At 41.9% G+C, this 20,362-nt stretch overlaps 1 protein-coding gene across 1 annotated transcript in view; it reads left to right on the top strand.

Moving 5' to 3' along the window:
* PRDM1 (PR/SET domain 1) overlaps positions 1-8,620 on the top strand; it is a 45,945-nt gene extending 37,325 nt beyond the window's left edge. The window contains exons 6-7 of the mRNA XM_033935392.1: positions 2,931-3,059; positions 5,131-8,620. Coding sequence (XP_033791283.1) covers positions 2,931-3,059; positions 5,131-5,706 — 705 coding nt within the window. The 3' untranslated portion in view covers positions 5,707-8,620. The remainder of the gene's footprint in view (positions 1-2,930; positions 3,060-5,130) is intronic.
* Positions 8,621-20,362: the final 11,742 nt, after the last annotated feature.

The following is a 20,362-nucleotide window of genomic DNA, read 5'->3' as shown; positions in this document are numbered from 1 at the left end:
CCAAAAAGGTTTGTCAGTGACATCTGAAACAAAATGAACATTTTCCGACTGCTCGTTCCTAGGTAGCATCAGCATCCTAGAAGCTTTAACTTTTAGGATTAAACAAAAAAACTCTTGGTATCATTGCAGCAGTGAGGTGTGGCTGCCTGCCTGTTGATGGAAGTCAACCATAAGCTCCTAGTTTTCAGATCAGAACATAAGAATAGCCATACTGGGTCAGACCAATGGTCCACCCAAAGCTGGGTTTTGCCCTGGTGAAACTGGAGCCCATCCCATTTGAATTGGTTCTTCCTTCCCCAGAACGTTGCCCAGTTCCTAACAAATCTAAAACATCCCTTTGCTGTACCATCATCTCATCGTGCGTGCATCGAGAGTCCAGAGCTCAGCCTGCCTCTGCACATGAAATGGAAAGCATTTTTAGGAACACTTCCCCTGAAGTTCTGGATTTCAGTTTCTTACCTCAAATCCTACATCTGATTTCCAAAACCACCCTCCTGCAACTTCTTATGTCACGGCAGTCAGCTCCTTGCCAGCAGCCACTAAAGTCCTATTTAAGTGAGGCATAAGTCTCACTAGGCAGGCAGGTTCAGCTTTTTTAGAGCTCCCACTCTATCCTCCAGAAGCTGGACTCATTATCTGAGGTTTGGACAAATTCTTGGAGGAAAAGTCCATAGTCTGGCGGGGGGGGAAGCCACTGCTTACCCTGGGATCGGTACTGTTTGGGTTTCTGCCGGATACTTGTGACTTGGATTAGCCACGGTGAAAACAGGATACTGGGCTAGAAGAACCATTGGGCTGACCCAATAGGGCTTTTTGCAATGGGTGTACATGCATGATTTCCCATCAATAGGCACTGGTTGCAGAAGGCCAAGGAACTACACCTCACTGCAGCAATGATGCCGATAGCCTTTTTGTTTAATCGTAAAAGTTAAAGCCTGTATGGGGCAGATTCTGTATAGGGCGCCAGTCTCGGCAGCCACCTAAGTGGCAGCTAAGAATTGCACACCAGCGTTAACCACCCCGATTCTTTAACCAGTGCCCATATTTCAGGCGCTGGTTAGAGAATTGGGCTGCCATCAGCTGATCATGGCAAGGGAATCTCCCTGCCACGATCAACTGAGCAGCAGGGACACACTTCCCCCCCCTTCCCCCGAGAATGTCCATGGCAGGAGGGATGCCCACTCCCTCCTGCTAGAATCCCCGAAACACCCCCCCAACCATGATAGGCAGGAGGGATACCCACTCCCTTCTGCCAGTAGGCTCCCTCCCCCCCCAAATGTGGATATCCCCGAACACCCCCTCCCCCTGTACCTTTTTGTGGTAAAGCTGACCGAAGAAATGCCTATTTCCTCTAGCCAGCAGGCCCACCTCTTCACAATGGCGGGCCTTCCCCTTCCCAGTGCATGCTGGGATGCACTGGGGAGAGGCCTAAGGCCCTGATTGACCCAGGCGCCTAGGGGCCTTAGGTACCTGGGCCAACCAGAATCTTAGGCCTCCTTCCAAGTACATTCTGGGATGCTCTGGGAGTGGCTTAAAATGTCTATTGGCCAAATACCTAAGGCCCCGCCTAGCCTTGGGTGAGCTTAAGTGTCCCGATGCGTCTCCCTGCACCCACGACAGATGCCTACATCCAGCATCTCTTTTCTCTATGTCATTCTGGCATCTGCCTTCCTATCTTTCAACCCCATCCCTCTCCTGGTATACCTTACATGCATCCCAGCACCTTTAGTGATTCATATTTGCTGCCAACGCCAGCCTCTGAAGACTTCCCTCTGCCACGCTTCACTCTCATTGACATCACTTCCTGTTTCCTGTCTGGCAGGAAGTGGTAGAAAGAAGTCTTTGGGAGCCAGCGCCGGCAGCAGAAATGAATCACTGCAGGTACGAAGACATATGTAAGGTATTCCTAGCAAGGGACAGGGTTGAGAAACAGAAGAGCAGATGCTGGGATGCCGCAATGGGAGTGTGGTGCCACAGCTGGGTGGGCCTGTGCCATTCAGGCCCACATGTAGATATGCCACTATTACCTAGGGCAGACTTCGGTTCTCTTCAGCTCTAGCGAGATAGCTTCCAATTCAAAAGGAATTACATTTCTACTCTGGGCTTCAACACCACGCAACCTACCAGCTCAACTCTACTAAATACCTCTGCACTACTCATAAACTGAACAATTCCTATCCCTCTACAGAGCTGGATCTTCTCCTATTTTGTTTGCAATGTACCAATTTGTATTCCCATAATTTCAAATTGTAAGTCGCCTTGAATCTGTTTGGGCATAGTGTGACTCAGAAATTCCAGATTAGATTAGATGAGTGCTGGTTCCAGAGCATTCCAGCGGTCCAGAAATAAGAAACTGGACCAGGGTCTTCCACACAGCAATGCAAACCTCTGCCGCAGAGCCACTGTGATCAGCCACATCGCAACCTTAGAATTACATGGTTCTAACTGTACCGAAAGTCATTCTCAGGAATTTGAAGTGGAGGTTTGTGGTGCAATTTGGTGTTCAGTGACGTGTGCGGATTTACCATGTAATTTCTTATGAAATGAAGGAACGGTTAAGTTGCAATAAATCCTCGTGAGTGTTGTAACATCTACATGTCAGATAGAACCCGGAAGTCATCGGAGTTAAAAATACTGAAAATTCACTTACAACCCTGTAATTCTAAGGTCGCGACATCTTGTTGGTTCTAATACATGAACACCTTGTTGCTCTTAATGGTTAGATTTGAGTCAGACATTTTTATAACTTTTAGAAGCTGTAAATGGTAAAAGTGCTACGATAAGGAGGACCATAGTCCCAGTGCATTTGGTACCCTGTCACAGAGGCCGAGTTGATGCAGTGAACGAAAATGAAGTGAAAATAGGATCAATATCTGTGTCATTTTATTAGTTCTCTTGGAAACGGCAGTAAGCATGTTTGTTCTTTCCAGGTCCATCTAAGAGTGCACAGTGGAGAGCGACCTTTCAAGTGTGAGACCTGCAACAAAGGATTCACTCAGTTGGCCCATCTGCAGAAACATTATCTCGTACACACGGGAGAGAAGCCCCACGAATGCCAGGTGTGCACAATGACATTTTTGAATAGGATGACACACTCTGTTGGCAGTTTCTATTTCTATATTCTTTTCTTGGTTTACTTAGTTTGCTATCTAATTATAAGTGCTATTAGGTAATTAACCACTGCAAGGCCTTTTTGGTACACACATATACCTAAATATCTTAATTGCTACTCAACATATTTTTCAAATTATTATGCCATTTTAATTTTGGAAAACCAGCTATGTTACTGCCGTTTCTCAGCTTTTCTTAACCGTGGCCGACTTGAACATTTGAATGGCTCTGTTTTTTGCACATGGCCCCACTTGTCTAACTTGCTTTTCAAGCCATTTCCACTCCTGCCCTTGACTTGTAATAGGTTACCTGGGTAAGAAGAACAAGTAGGCGTCCATTTTGGGGCCATTTTAAATAGACAACATAGGCACCTATGTATCTTTTCCAAATAACCTCTCAAAACTTTTTTTTTCCTCATAAAATTTTTATGAACTTATCCAGTACACAAACAATGGAGCAAGCAGTCAATCACCTCCAAAATAATCCAAAGTGATTTGCACAACAAGAAACAAACATGTGACTGCCGCACTATACACTTGCTCAGGTTATACAATATCATCAATCGCCAATTCTCCCCCCCCCCCACCTCCATTGCACCTCCCCACCCAGAATCCAGAACAAACCAAGGTAAGTAACATACCCAACAAAATCTACGAAACAGTTCCCCAGCAAGCTCTGAATTCCCCTCCCCATCCATGCTCTCAGTCTAATAACTACTGATTTTCTTTAAAACTAGTTACCAATCCCGTTGATGTTTTTCATAATATCCTTTCGTCTTATCAGCCACACATTCCAAATGGATTAAATGCTATAAATGAGCATCCAGTCTTCTTCAGATGGGACCACTGTATTTTTCCAATGGGATGATATAAGACATTTTACGGCTGACAGACCTAAACGAAGCAGACGGTTCTGCCATTTAATAGGCTTTTCGTTCGATAGTCCCAATAAACAACTTTTGGGGGGTTTAAAAGTATTGGACTGCCAATTCACTTCGTCAAGCACAGTGTCACCCTGTGCCAAAAGGACTATCGGAGGACACGTTCACCAAATATGTAGAAAAGTTCCCCCTTGGGTTTCACATCTCCAACATTCATCCTCAACAGAAGGAAAAATAGCATGTGGATGATCCGTTCAGGAGTATAATAGAACATAAGAACCTAGATAAAACTTTGTAAGCATTTTCCTGAATGTACTTCCTTCCACATTTTCTCCCGTTGGATGTCTGTAAATTGGCAATCCAAATCCTTCCAGTTTTTTTCCTAAAAGAAAATGTCGTTTTCTCTCAACCCCTCAAGTATGTGTATAAAACTGAGACTGGTCTAGGGACCTGACCCAGCAAGGACCATAAATGTTCTAAATATTTGTGAGAAACTGTGGAAGATTCTAGCCAACCCTGGGTCTGTATAAAATGACGCAGCTGCATTTATGGCAAAAAGTCCCCAGGAGAGAGCCGATATCTGTCCTGAAGGGTATCAAAATAAGTCAGCCCATCTCCCTGTAAAAAATCCCAGAATACCTGAAATCCCAAAGCTTCCCACTTAGCAAACATCCCACTATCTGTCCCTGCTACAAAGGTTGGTTCTCCTCTAATGGCTGCCAGTATTGATACCCTTCCCTTTATTCTGTAATCAGATGTCTTTCCCTTCTGGAGTAGAAAGCCCACATCCACCAATAATGTCTCAAAACTTGGCAAAAATGCAGCTGCATACATTGACACTGGCTCGGAAGTGGGTGCAAATGTATATGTGTCAACACTTACATGTGTCATTTAGACGCCTGTGTAGTTAACAACTCCACCCGTGTATGAAAAATGACACCCCTGAACACAGAATAACGAATCCTGATCTCGAGTTCTGAAATTATCACATTCACTTTGACATCTTAGGTTTAAGATGAGCTAGTAATGAACAGAGGAAGAAGCATAATATCTGGTATCATTTAATTTTGCTTACATCATGCATGGTGTCTTTTGCCCTCTTCTTATCTGCATTGCATTTCTGTTTCTTCAAAAACTAGGTTTGCCATAAACGATTTAGCAGCACCAGCAATCTAAAGACCCACCTGCGACTACATTCTGGAGAAAAGCCATACCAGTGCAAACTCTGCCCTGCAAAATTCACCCAATTTGTGCATCTCAAACTCCACAAGCGCCTCCATACCCGGGAGCGCCCACACAAATGTATCCACTGCCACAAGAGCTACATTCACCTTTGCAGCCTTAAGGTCCACCTCAAGGGCAATTGTCCGGTAGCTCCAACCTCTGGTCTGTCTACAGAAGACCTGAACCGTATCAATGAGGAAATTGAGAAGTTTGACATCAGTGACAGTGCAGATAGGCTGGAGGATGTAGAGGACAATATTGACACTTCGGCAGTTGTGGAAAAAGAAATCCATGCCGTTCTCAGAAGAGAGATGGAAGGAGTCGGTCTCAAAGTATCATTGCAGAGAAACATGGGGCCTGGGCTTCTGTCCTCGGGATGTAGCTTTTATAACCCTTTGGACTCGGCGGTTTTGAAGTTGCCTCACGGTCATCCTTTACCTCTTTTGCCCACAAAGGTCAAGCAAGAAACAGTGGAATCAATGAACCTTTAAAGACCTTTTAAAAAAAAAAAAAAATTATGTTATTTATGACTTGGGGAATCTGAGGGTTTTGTAGCAATCATGTGTATATAGTTTGATGCTAAGTTATCGTAATCCTCAACGGGTTGCGCTCAACCCTTCTCCAGTTCAAAGAAGGAACCCCCCAAAACTGAATTCTCAGGGCATGAAGAAAGGCACAGCCTATGTATTGCCTACTTACTTCTTGATATTGTTATTTTTATTACAAGACAATCTATCCATAATTATTTTTTCAATAATAGTACTTCATAATTTATTATACAATTTATCATTCAAAAAGCAATAATTAGAAAATAATGTTTACAATGACTGGAAGATTCATTGTAATTCGGATCATATATGTTTAAACTGTTTGTTTTGTTTGTATGTGCTCCTATGTTGTAGATATTTCAGTAGGTTTATTTTAAGTTAAGAAGAACCTGAAACTGAAGAGAAGGAAGGGAGGCACTACTTCAGTTTTTGTTTTTTTAATTTACATATCAATATCAAGGTTTTTATGTTGCCAAAGTTGGACATTCGATATGTTGACTCGGGTTCATTTGCTTTACAGTATCTTGTATGTATGTTGGTTTGTTTTCTATTTAATTCTAATTTTTTTTAGTTGAGAAGTGTGATGAATGACCCAGTGATGACTTGAGTAGCAAGAACTGAGGATAGGAATGGATGCCAAGGAGCAGATAGCTGTGAGAATTTTCTGCCTGCAAATATCTAGGTAGCAAACAACTAGCATATGGTTTTTCTGTTTGTCTTGTGAATCTCTTCAATAGCAAACTAGCAAGAGATGACGTCAAGTTACTCGAGGTTAGCCAATCAATGGGAGTATCAGAAATGTGAAGATGATCGCTTCGTGTAGAACTCAATTGCTTTCTCTTTCGAAAGCCCTGCACTCCCTGTTGACCAAGCGTTGAATTCTTTGGCCAACAGGACATGCCCCTGCAATGACAATCATCTGCTTCAAACACTTCCCTTATAAGGCCCCATCATGGTCTCTATGAAGGACCCAACCCCTGTAGGTAATAATTCTATCTGAAGCATGACAACTTAGAGTTTATGGAATTACTACATTGAACAAATTCATGAAACTTGGTTTCCTGATCTTGTTCGCTTGCCTAATATTCCACCAGTTTTCTTTTCTTTCTAGCATATTCCAAATATTTTCAATTCAGTCATCTAGGTAGCAAGCATTTCTTCCATAGATGCACAATGGGAAACATCTTTTGTTATATGAGCTTTGTAATGCATTCACTGAATCAGTGTAATAGGACTTTCGTTGAGCATTCACCTTTTTCAAATTTGAGCTCAAAGCGAGTTACGTATTCAGTTGCATCAGGAATTTCCCTGCTCAAATTAGCTTGAGGCCAGAGTAGGTGAAGTGATTCGCCCAAAGCCTGAATCCTGGCTGCCCTGGTTTACAACCCAATTCTAACCACTATGCTACTCTACCATTCTGCCTTTGTATTCTTAGATACAAATTCCCCAAACCAATCCAGAAATTTCAAATTTGTGCTCTCAAACTAACATTTGTCTTTCCCTTCTGAGCCTCAGCTTCTAAGAACTTTTTGTCTTCTATTTATAGGTATCTCGTATGAGTGTCGGTAAATTCCATCCTCCTAGAGGATCATTTATATCTTAATTATTTAAAGCATGGAAGGGTTTTCGACCCAGCCTAGTTTCAGACTATTCACAGCCAAACATTAGACAGATTTGAATGCTCTGCTTCCTTGGCTACAAATCTACGTGATGCCGGTTCGTTCTGAATAGCCTGAAAAACCAACAGCCTGATAACCCATTTTCATCTCCCTTTTCTTTATGTCTGGAACATGTCAGTAGAGTGCAAAAAAAGAGTGAGCTCAATTTCCTAAATTTGACAATTCATGAAGTAAGCTCTATAACCAAATCTTTAAAACACATGAATTATATATTGTCTGCCAAAAGCAGATTCTATATCTAGTCATTTGAAAAGTCTTCAAGCTCTCGTAAGAAACAGAGACATCGCCAAATGACAGACCTTTCTAGAATGTTTAAATAAGTTCCACCTGACAGTTGCTTTGCCACTCGGCTTCATGCTTAATTTTCTCCTTTCTTTTGGTTTGATCACAGTATTCATTTCGAGATATATTTCAGTGCATGCTTCTCATTCTTGATATGGCCCATGAACAATTTATTCCTTCATAATGACTGTTGAGATGTCTTATTTTTCAAAGCTGAGGATCCCCGGTGTCTCTGACATCCATGGGGAAGCGTGGGACAGTTAAAAGAGGGCTCTGAAGTCCGTCACCGAGTTTTATTCATGAAAATGCTTAATTTTAAATCTTAAAAATGTGAAAAGTTGTAGCCAAATTCGGTATGGCTCATTTGGGAGAAATAAGAGACCTTTATTTAATGAAGCAGCCTTAAAACATGATAAATTTTGTGTAAGGAGCGTGTCTTTGGTGTGACCCTTGTATCTTCCTTGGTTTTTCATCAAATGCTTGATATATATCATGCATTTTGTACAAATCATACAAATATATTCCATCAAAATGATCCCATAAATTTACACACACGTTCTCTCACTTCCTGGGCTATATTTACATCATATTGATTTTAAGATCCTCGCCTCTCCCACCCTTTATGAACCATGTTAAGATAGCGATCTATGATCACGCTTTCATGAATTTTTTCTATACACCAGCAAAATGTACTGTGTTAACTGATGCTGGCCCCCTCCCCATTGTGTCTGCTCCCACCATCTGCAAAGGACATGTCACATATGTAATGTGTGTGAAACATGATGGCAGACAAAGGCATCTAGTCTGCCCATCCGCAGTAACCATTAAATCCTTCTCTCTCTGAGAGATCCCACGTGCCTATCCCAGGCCCTCTTGAATTCAGACACAGTCTCTGCTTCCACCACCTCTTCTGGGAGACTGTTCCACACATCTACCACCCTTTCTGTAAAAAAGTATTTCCTCAGATTACTCCGGAGCCTATCATCTCTTAACTTCATCCTATGCCCTCTCATTGCAGAGCTTCCTTTCAAAAGAAAGAGACTCAACTCATGTGCATTTACGCAATGTAGGTATTTAAATGTCTCTATCGTATCTCCCCTCTCCCACCTTTCCTCCAAAGTATACAGGTTGAGATCTTTAAGTCTGTCCCCATAGCCTTATCACGAAGACCACGCACCATTTTAGTAGCCTTCCTCTGGAGCGACTCTGTCCTTTTTATATCTTTTTGAAGGTGCGGCCTCCAGAATTGTACACAATATTCTAAATGTGGTCTCACCAAAGTCTTATTCAGGGGCATCAATACCTCCTTTGTCCTACTGGCCATACCTCTCCCTATGCAACCCAGCATCCTTCTAGCTTTCGCCGTCACCAGTCAGACAGAATCTCATTAAAGCAAGATAGTTCAACTACATTCTCTGGCACAACTTTCCTCTTAAACCAGTGGTCTCCAACTCAGACCTTTTGCAGGGCCACATTTTGGATTTGTCGGTACTTGGAGGGCCTGAGAAAAAAAGAGTTAATGTCTTATTAAAGAAATGACAGTTTTGCATGAGGTAAAACTCTTTTTAGTTTATAAATCTTTCCTTTTGGCTAAGTCTTAATAATAATATTGTCATTTATAGCTAAGGAGATATTTGATCAAGAAACTGTGTTATTTTATTTTTGTGATTATGATAAACAGACCGAGGGCCTCAAAATAGTACCTGGCGGGCCGCGAGTTTGAGACCACTGTCTGAAGAGTTGTTGGGTAACTTTTCTTTTGTTTGTTAGGGAAGAAGATGGCGCCTCTGCCATATTATCATGTTTCCCCCTCTGTATTTATTTGTACTTTTTATTGTTGTTAATTTAATTGAAGATGGAAAGGGCATTGAGAAAAGAAAACCAGTTGTTTGACAACAAGTTACCTCATTGCGTGTGTCCGGTGGTTCAGGGATGGGGGGGAGGGAGTGTTTTTTTCTTAAGCTTTTCAGCTTCCCAGATGAAACCAAAGGTGCCCAGGAAATACATACCAAGGTAATCATGCAAGTCTTTTCAGTTTTAGGATTTCCCAGAGCCCAAAGATATCCTGTAGGTATTCAAAATTACTTTGAGGACCAGATGTACTGAGGATGTTTCCTACGGGAAACATTCTTTAGTATTTCAGGCTGTTACTGCTGTGTGCTACTCAGGACAAGGAGCTTTCAAGCATGTTGAAGGTGACGTTCCTATGACTTCTACTGAAAACCCAACTTTGGAGGTTAGCCAAGACAGCCTCCAATACACAGGAGACTTGTATGAATTATGGTGATCCTGATCTTTATTTTAAATGTAGCAAGGATTCACTTTTTCATATTTAATGGACCACATTGTCCAGCCAGGTGGAAGCAGCTAGTGGCAAGGCATTCTTGGGTCATCTTGTGTCTTGACCTGGAGGCACCTTGTCCTTGCCTCATCCTGATCCCTTTGCAGCAGAATGATCTGATGGTGCTCCTACGAGAAACCTGTGTGACTGGTGATGGAGAACTGGCAAACTCTCTGCTGATCCCAGTCAGCCAACTGGCTAGTCACCTGGTTGGACAATAGCCAGTGTTCTTCAAACCATACAAGAAACCAAAGTATCACTGGTCTGGCACTGGACACGCACATAACTCTTGTGCTTTCTTTTTTACAAGGTTTATATGCATCAGCTTTAAACAAATAGGGCCTTTTTCATGAATTTCTTTCATGTGAATGTAGCAGACAGTTCTGTTTCTTTAGTTTTTCTCCTTGTGTTCTTAAAGACAAATTCCAACCAAAGTTAACAGACTTTTTACTTTTTTGCTAGAACAAAATGTATCTTATGTTTACATACTGGTTTACAATTGTTATTTATGTGTAAAGTGTACATTAAATATAAATGTTTGATACTATATAAATGACTCTGATGAATTGTTGTATATAGACTATAAGTGACAAACAAGCCTTCGCCTGTTTTTTCGTAGTGACCCGGGTAGAGATGGGAAAAAAAGAACAGTGAAAGTATCTTTATAAAAGTGCTGGTTTGTTGTGGGTGAGGTGGAAGTGACGTCACCTGTCCCAAATCAGAGATATTTGTCATCTAAAGCAGTGGCTCCCAACCCTTTCCTGGAGGACCACCAGCCACTTGGGTTTTCTGGACAGTCCTAATGAATATGCAAGAGAGAGATTTGCATATAATAGAGGTGACAGACATGCAAATCTGCTCCATGCATATTCATTAGGGCTATCATGAAAATCTGGCTGGCTGGTGGTCCTCTAGGACAGCAGAGTTGGGAACCATTGATCTAAAGCAGGGGTAGGGAACTCCGGTCCTCGAGAGCCGTATTCCACTCGGGTTTCCAGGATTTCCCCAATGAATATGCATGAGATCTATGTGCATGCACTGCTTTCAATGCCTCCCCTCTTCTAAACCTGAGTGCTCTTCAACCCTTCCGTAAACATCTGAAAACCTGGCTCTTCTCCAAAACCTAACACTCCCCCCTCTTCTGACATCCTAGCCCTCTAACATTCTTCTCCCCTCTGATCTTCATCTAGCCCTTCCATGGAGTTCCTTTCTCATTACAATTCCTGTAAACCGTGCCGAGCTCCACAACTATGGAGATGGTGCGGTATACAAACCCAAGGTTTAGTTTTAGTTTATATTAATTGGGGAAATCCTGAAAACCCGACTGGAATACGGCTCTCGAGGACCGAAGTTCCCTACCCCTGATCTAAAGGATCCAGAGCCCTGAGTGTTGGCCTTCCTTCTGCCTTTATACATAGCCCCATGTTGGGTTTGATGAAATGGGTTTGAGCAATCTAGCTTCCACTAAAACGTATCTTATTGTAAACCGCAAAGAATCCTTGTTGAAATTTGCAGGGTATAAGAAACTATATGGCATGGTATTTTCAGGTAAGAGACAGAGGCTCTAGGCGACCCTGTATCAAATCTGGTCCATGACACCTCGTGAGGAGTTTACCAATGCCAAGATGGATTAATAGTGTGTAGCAATATCTCTGCATATTGTATCTTCATAGGCATTTCTAGCCAATAATAGATCCCTGAGCCTGGGGACATTTTGAGGAGAATCAGGGGGGAGGGGGGGAGTTGCGTGGGGATGCAAGTTGGAAGGGTTGCCCACCGTAGGGTGGCTCTTAGGAAGGAGGAGGGACACAAACAGCAATGGAGACTGGCCAGATTTGTTTGGCCATGTTGGGTGATTGACAATATAAACCCAGCCCTAGTTGCTTATCTTCACATATTTTTTATTCACTTATAACAATAAACTCTCAAAGTAAGAGCGGTTAATGCAACTGGTTGAAAGGGATTGGGACTTGTATACCGCCTTTTTTAGTTTTTACACACATACAGCATTTTCCCTATCTGTCCCAGTGAGTTCACAATCTATCTAATGTACCTGAGGTTTGGACAGTCTCCTGGAGGAAAAGTCCATAGTCTGATATTGAGACAGATATGGGGAAGCCACGGTTTTTGCCAAGTACTTGTGACCTGGATTGGCCACTTTGGAAACAGGATACTGTGCTAGGTGGACCATTGGTCTGACCCAGTATGGCTGTTCTTAAGGTACAGATTGCTGAGATGAAAAGAAGCCTCAGCCAACAATTAAAAAAAACAACCATAGAAGCATGATCAGATGTAAAGGCCCTTGTTACATAGCATGTTGAGACGGAGGTTGGCGTCTGCTCAGTTCTGCTGGTATTTTACAAAAGGCTTTGCTGAATATGGAGCCTTTTGTAAAATACACTCCTCCCTCGATATTTGCCGGCCTGCGAATATTGAAGATTGGTGAATAACTTTTGAGACGATTCTGACCACCCCCGCCTCCCTCCTGGCATCCTCGACCTCGGACTACAACGGGAAGTCACAGCAGCCATTTTGGATGAGTGATCTGCACGGGGCAGGAGCGTAGGAAGATTGTTCCTGCCCCGAAAGACCGCTAGGCCACCAGGTGAGGTCTGGGAGGTGGGGGGGATTCCAGTTTTAGGAAATCACGAATCCTAAAACCACAAATCAGGAGGGGGAAGTGTACATGCAGGGAAAGGGATTGGGGTTTGTATACTGCATTCAACCACACTCACAACAGTTTACATATATATATATACAGGTACTTCTTGTGTACCTGGGGCAAAGGAGGATTAAGTGACTTGCCCAGGGTCAGAAGGAGCAGCCCTGGGTGCAGAGACAGCAACTTGGCCACGTTTGAATGCAGTGATTTAGCAACTCCTACATGCAGCTGTCCTAGTACTAAGCAGTGCTTACAAATCTTTGGCATGTGCTATCCTTAGTGCAGGTGTTTCCCCCGTGCTAAGGCAACTTTTAGCACTGCCATGAAATGTCCAATTTTTCTACTTCAGCAATAACTTTCCCATTAGCACATGAAGACTTATGAACACCTAATTTGTAGGCACTAAGGGCTCACGTGCTAAGCAAATCCTAATTGGTTAGTGAGTGGCAATGTGGTTACACTAATCAGTGAAGAACACGCCTACTCTCCACCCCCAGACTCACCCTAGCATATGGGCAAGGCTGGCATTAGGGAGAGCAAACAGGGCAGCTGCTCTGGGCCTCAAGGTTCTGGGAGGGTCCCCGTGGGCCAGCATGTCATCCCCCTTCTCTCCGCGCTAGTCCAATGTTGCCATCACCTTCTATCTCGCTGAAAAATCCACCGGCCTCAGCAGCGATTCAGAAACATTCACCCGTGGCTCCCCTTCCTGCTTTCTGTCTGTTACGGTCCACCTGGACGGAAAGCAAGAAGAGGAGCTGCGGGCAATGTTTCTGAATTGTGCGGCAAGACAAAAAGTGAGGGTGCAGAGAGAAGAGGGAGAAGATGCTGGGCCGAGGAAGCCTCCTGAACTAACGTTTCTTTAAGTACGAAGGGGGAGAGTATTAAAAGAAGTGCCAGACGGATGTGGGGGGAGACAGAGACAGAGAGATGGTGAGCAATGGTCTGAAAGGAGAGAAGTTGGACCTGGGTAAAGAGATGCTTGAAGGGAGGACTGTTGGGAAAAGAAAGGGATAGATGGTGGACTTGGAGCGGGGAGGGAGGCAGGTAGGGGGAGATTTGGGATGGGGGGCAGTTAGGGAAAGAAAGGAAGAGAAGTTGGACAGAAAAAATAGATTTCCACCAAATCTCAGATTTTGTAGAACAAACAAAAGTGCTACATCCAAACCAAACCGGATTCCGTCAACATCATTCCACAGAACTTTCACTTATTGGGTTGACCACTAAAATTCTCTATCACCTCGACCACCACCAGTCTATCTTACTTATCTCTTTAGATCTATGATCGGCATTTGACACGATAGATCATAAGCTCCTTCTGTCTCGTTTGAGTGAAATTGGCATTAAAGACCAGGTCCTGGACTGGTTTTTATCTTTTTTTACAGATCGTTCTTCCAAGGTAGTGTTTAACTCTACATCGTCTAACTCATTTACAACTGATTATGGGATTCCTCAGGGTTCTATTTTATCTCCCTTACTTTTCAATATTTTTTTGGCCCTCCTTTTAACATTAGGGCAATCTATCGGGTTTACAATGTTTGCCTATGCAGATGATGTCCAACTAATACACTTGATAGATCTAAATAATCCCTCAGAAATAAAGTTTATAAACCAAAATTTGGAAAAGATTAACTCCTGGTTGGAGTTACATAAGCTTTCGTTGAACATTGAAAAATCCAAAGTAATGATTTTTCCCAACAAGGAAGGACTTTTTTTGCATATCCTTCTTACATTCAAATCTCAACCTATTAAAGCCATATCTTCACTTAAATTACTTGGAGTAACGAGAAATGCTTCTGCTGCATAGGAAAGGGGGACCCTAAAGAAATGCTGCTGCTGCTGCTGCTGCTGCTGCACAGGGAAAGGGAGAGGGAGGGGGAAGAGAAATGCCTCTCCTGCACAGGAAAGGGGGAAGGGAAATGCTCCTAATACCATGGAATCACGCAAAAAGAAATCCGCCGACTGCAGTTGATTCAAAATACCGCCATTAAACTTATCCATAACGCAAAAAAATACGATCACGTCATCCCGTTGCTACCGAGGCACATTGGCTACCAGTCTCACATCAAATTACTTACAAAATTCTCCTCTTGGTATTTAAGATTAAACTCACCCATTCCCCATCTTTTCTTGATAAATATTTTATTCCTTATGCTTCTCCCTGGGCCCTGAGATCCGCTTATCTTAACCTACTGACTGTTCTGTCTCTCAAAGATCTTTTCTACACTCAAAACGTTATCTTTTTTTTATTTTTTTATTAATTCTTTATTCATTTTTAATCTTACGTCAAGTGTACAAATAATAAAACATTTGACATCACTTGAATTTCTTTCTAATATAACATCAAATATATCAATTTATTCCCTTCCCTCCCACCCCCCTTTCCTTTAACATTTAATCAAAAATATACAACATAAATATTCTTTTTCTTTTGATTAAACCCAGAGTAAACTATAAACTACCCTCCTCCCCCCATTGGCAAATATACTTTCACTAGAAAATGGCGTCTATTCATTACAATAAGTTGTCAATGGCCCCCAGATCTTTTTAAATTAATTATAAAACCCTTTTTGAGTAGCAATTGTTTTCCATTTTATAAATGTGACACAACGAATTCCACCAAAAGGTATAGTTCAATCTACTGCAGTTCTTCCAATTACTTGTGATATTTTGAATGGCGACTCCTGTCATAATCAATAAAAGTTTATTGTTGTTTGATGAAATCTGACTCCTTGTTCTCATTGATGTACCAAATAGAATCGTATCATATGATAATGCTACATGATTCTCTAATAAACAATTAATTTGGGACCAAATTGATTTCCAAAAGGCCATGATAAAGGGACAATAGAATAATAAATGATCTAGAGTCCCTACTTCAAGTATACAATGCCAGCATCTATTAGAGTTAGAGCTGTGTAACTTTTGTAATCGAACTGGGGTCCAAAATGCTCTAAGCAACAGAAAGAACCAAGTTTGTCTCATAGATGCTGACACTGTACCTCATCCTCCAAGACCAAATTCATGGCCATTGAGACGCAGAGATTTGATGCTTAATCTCAATGCTCCAAATGTCTCTGAGGCCAGTCTTTGGTTTTTTTATTTATAAATCCTGTTATCAATTTATACCACTGTGCGGCTTGGTGTCCCAAGAAGTCCGCCTGAAAGCATAAGAATTCCAGACTATATTGATTATTAAGATTCTTCCATTCGTGGGGGAAACGTTATCTTTTCTGTCACAGCCCCCTCCCTCTGGAACGCAATCCCATCTCGCCTTCGATCGGAAAACTTACTTGATAAATTCAAAATCAAACTAAAAACTTTCATTTCAAGATGCATACCAACATTCTGGATAAGATCCCTGTTTTCTTTCAACTTTTAATTGCTCAAAACAACTGCTTTTATGAAGCGACCTCCCTCCCCCCTCCTTTTTGTTCTCTCCCTTCCCCTTCCTACCTCCCTTTAACTTTTATTTTGACTTTGATGTAATTTTAAATCTTCCCCTCCCTCAGTGCCTTCTGGACCCACTTTGTCCTTATCTTTGTCTTTGTCTGGTTTTTATGTTCCTTTATTTTATTTTTATTTTATTATTATTTAATTTTTTTAACTCTAATTTTAAGCATTGTAAACCGTCCAGATATTTGTTTGATGGTAGGTATATCAAATTGTAAATAAACTTGGAAATAAAAAAAGTCATAGTGCCTTTGTATAAGTCTCCGGTAAGGCCCCATTTACAAAATACAGTGGGCAGTTCTAAAGACTGCACCATCAAAAAGATCAGTGGCGTAAGGGGGGGAACTGCCCCGGGCGCTGTGTCAGTGGGGGCGCCGGAACCTCCCCACCCCACCCCGCTCGTTCCATCCCTTTCCCTACCCCGTGCCTCTGTAGATCTTCACTAGCATGACCAACTTCTTCTGTCTGTTGCTCGCACCAGCCTGATTCCCCTTTGAATCACTTCCGGGTCAAGGGGCCAGGAAGGGGCGAGGAAGTGATGTCAAGGGGCCAGAAAGTGACATCAAAGGGAAATCCAAAGCTGGCATGCTGGAGAAAAGTCACTCGCAATGGTGAAGGTTTAGAAGGATGGGGGGGAGAGCGAGCATGAGTGGGAAACAGGAGCACGGGGTGGGGAGTGTTCTACCCTTACTAAGCCAGTGAAAAAGATGGATGGTTTCTGTTATAAAGTGTATAGGGACAGACTTATAGACCTCAATCTATAGACTTTGGAGGAAAGGCGGGAGAGGGGAGATATGATAGAGACGTTGAAATACCTACGTGGTGTAAATGCGCATGAGTCGAGTCTCTTTCATTTGAAAGGAAACTCTGGAATGAGAGGGCAAAGGATGAAGTTAAGAAGTGATAGGCTCCGGAGTAATCTGAGGAAATACTTTTTTACAGAAAGGGTAGGTGGTAGATGTCTTGCCTGAAAGAAGTGGTGGAGACAGAGACTGTGTCTGAATTCAAGAGGGCCTGGGACAGGCACGTGGGATCTCTCAGAGAGGGAAAGAGATAATGGTTACTGCAGATGGGCAGCTCTATGACCTCACAATGCAGGTGCACAGAGCCTTAGCCTATAGGAAGAGGAGATGCAAATCCACCACTCAACGGTACCTGTCGTAAGAAACTCTATGACAACCTCCTGGGGACACAGGCAGCCAAAATAGACTCTGACATCTCTAAATTACTGACCAAAACAACAGACATAAAAGAGTTCCGCAAAGAAATAAAAACACTACTGTTCAAAAAATATCTCCCATCACTCTAACCACCGCCCAATGAGTTCCCATTCAACGACTTCGGAATCACTCATCCATATCATCTCTTTGTCTGTGATCAAGAATGTACTGTAACTCTTCTACACTACACCTGACTTAACTGATCGAGTTGACATATATTACCTCTGCAAAATGCATTATCTTCTGCTATATGTACTATCTTCTGTAATAAGTAATATCTTCTGTGAAATTGTAATATCGTAACTCTTCACTTTTCCTGTAATTTACTCCTATCCTGAAATGTAATTCTACTGGAATGTCCCAGATATTTTCTATATTGTAATCCGCCTAGAACCGCAAGGCACAGGCGGAATAGAAATCCGTAATGTAATGTAATGTAATGTAATGTTAAGAGCCTCAGCCAATAGGGAGAGGGGAAATATGAAAAGAGACATTCAAATACCTACGTAATGTAAATACACATGAGTCGAGTCTCTTTCATTTGAAAGGAAACTCTGCAATGAGAGGGAATAGGATGAAGTTGAGAGGTGATAGGCTCCGGAGCAATCAGAGGAAATACTTTTTTACAGAAAGGGTGGTAGATGCGTGAAACAGTCTCCCGGAAGGGCTAGTCTCGGTTAGGGTGCTGGTCTTTGACCAGAGGTCGCCGCGTGAGCGGACTTCTGGGCATGATGGACCACTGGTCTGACCCAGCAGTGGCAATTCTTATGTTCTTCTGTTAAGAGGGCCTGGGATAGGCACGTGGGATCTCTCAGATAGAGAAAGATGGTTACTGTGGATGGGCAGACTGGATGGGCCATTTGGCCTTTATCTGCCGTCATGTTTCTATGTTTAAACCGAAGAACAACTTTCTGACCACGGAGTCAATTTGGTCTCCAAATGTTAGATACGAATCCAGAATAATGTCTACAACTTTTGAAGATTTCTCAGTTGTAAGTTTTCAATTTGTAACAAGATTTGTTGAAAGTGCTGATTTTTTTTCTCTCTTTTATTTAGTAATCGATGTTAGGATTAAACTTAACCCTTTAATTGGCAGATAGTGAAAACAGCCGCTTTATGTAACTTGTTGCTTCTGAGCAACAATGTCAAGTAAAGGGTTAAATCTACCGCTTTGTACTGGGTTTCTCTCCCGGTCAGAGGAGTCGATCATTTAACTTTTGTTGTCTCTGCTAGACAGTTCTGAGGCTCGCTTTGTCAATTAAACGGTTCTTATTCCCGTATAGAATCTCGACTAAACATCATTCTGTCAAGTAAAGGTTTGACATTAAGTAGTTAATTTTGACAGTAACCTGTTTTTCGTATTAAATCTACAGCTGCCGTCTTCAACAATGAATCATTTGACTCTGTGTCAGAGGAGTTTCCGCAGGCAAGTGAAGGAGTTTCTCTCTTACATAACAAGCTTTAGTTGTAAAGGGACACCCAAAAACAGAGAGTCAAAAATTTTGATTTGTTATACATGGAGACAGAGGAGACATTTTATTAGTTTAATGGCTGCTTAAAGATAACAAGCTATGATTGATATGTCATATATACGGTAACCGAGACCAGAATTATGTTTTGACAAAACGCATGACAATTGTTGCTCTGTCAGTTCACACTCGTATGTGCTAAGTATTAATTTTCACACAACTTCTTTATCACTTGGATTATCTTTTTATATTAAGGCTGGTCACCTATCGATTTTATTATTGGTAAAAGCGGAGAGCGTAGCTGGTTTTAAATAAGGTTTGGACAATTTCCTGGAGGAAAAGTCCATAGTCTGTTATTGAGAGAGACATGGGGGAAACCACTGCTTGCCCTGGATCGGTAGCATGGAATGTTGCTACTTTTTGGGTTTTGCAGAGGGACCTAGATTGGCCACCGTGAGAACAGGCTACTGGGCTTGATGGACCATTGGTCTGACCCTGTATGGCTGTTCTTATCCTCTTACGTGTGCCAAGTGAGGACAATCAAGCCATTGTAACATCACTGATGAGGTTATCTCTGAGGTATTATGACATCACAATCTCAGCTCTGGAATGTTGCTCTCATTGGGGTTCCAGAATCTTGCTATTCTTTGAGATGGTGGAATGTTGCTACTCTTTGGGTTTTGGCCAGGTACTAGGGACCTTGATTGGCTACCGTGAGGATGGGCTACTGGGCTTGATGGACCATTGGTCTGACCCAATAAGGCTATTCTTTTTTTTTTAATTGATAATTTTTAATTACAATTCTTACAGAAAAGTAAACAGGAATTAGATTTTATACAATCAATAATAAACTAAATATAACAGATAATATTCTTCTAGCCCACATTACGAGAGGGCTTCTCTTGGTTTTACTCAGGAAATAAAATATTTATGGAAATAACAGTAAGGCTATTCTTATGTTCTTATTGCTTTTATTTTTGCTTTGTGTTATTAATAGTGTCTTGTATTGTTTGTTCATTTATTGTTGATTTTGTATGTAATTTTGTAACCCGCCCTGGGTAAGGGCGGGATATAAATAAATAAACCAAGCAGTCCCTTCACTAAAATTTGTTTATTCAAGGAGGGATGCGATTTTTTCTGTTACAGCCCCTCAAATTTGGAACTCGCTCCCGATCAATATAAGAGAAGAAAAATGACTCAGTAAGTTTAAAAGTCTTCTAAAAAGCTGGCTTTTTAAGGATGCTTTTAACTGAATCATTTCAAAAGATACATTACAGAGGACTAGCAATGCTGGTAAGCAAAAATTAAGTGGGTAACCTCCCTCAACCTCTGGTTTCATTACCTAACCCTTTTTATTTGCTTATGAACTTATTTAATCCTCCAATTTTTTTTTCTTCCCTCCCTTTTTCATATGTATTGTTTGGTAAACTAGTACTAACTGTTTAGTTTAATTATTATGACTTTTTTGTTTTTTTTAACCCGCTGGGCTCGGTGCT

The sequence above is a fragment of the Geotrypetes seraphini genome, chromosome 3, assembly GCF_902459505.1.
Source record: "Geotrypetes seraphini chromosome 3, aGeoSer1.1, whole genome shotgun sequence".
Taxonomy (NCBI): Eukaryota; Metazoa; Chordata; class Amphibia; order Gymnophiona; family Dermophiidae; genus Geotrypetes; species Geotrypetes seraphini.
The sequence above is the reverse complement of the archived record's forward strand: the minus strand, read 5'-3'. Positions and strand labels throughout refer to the sequence as shown.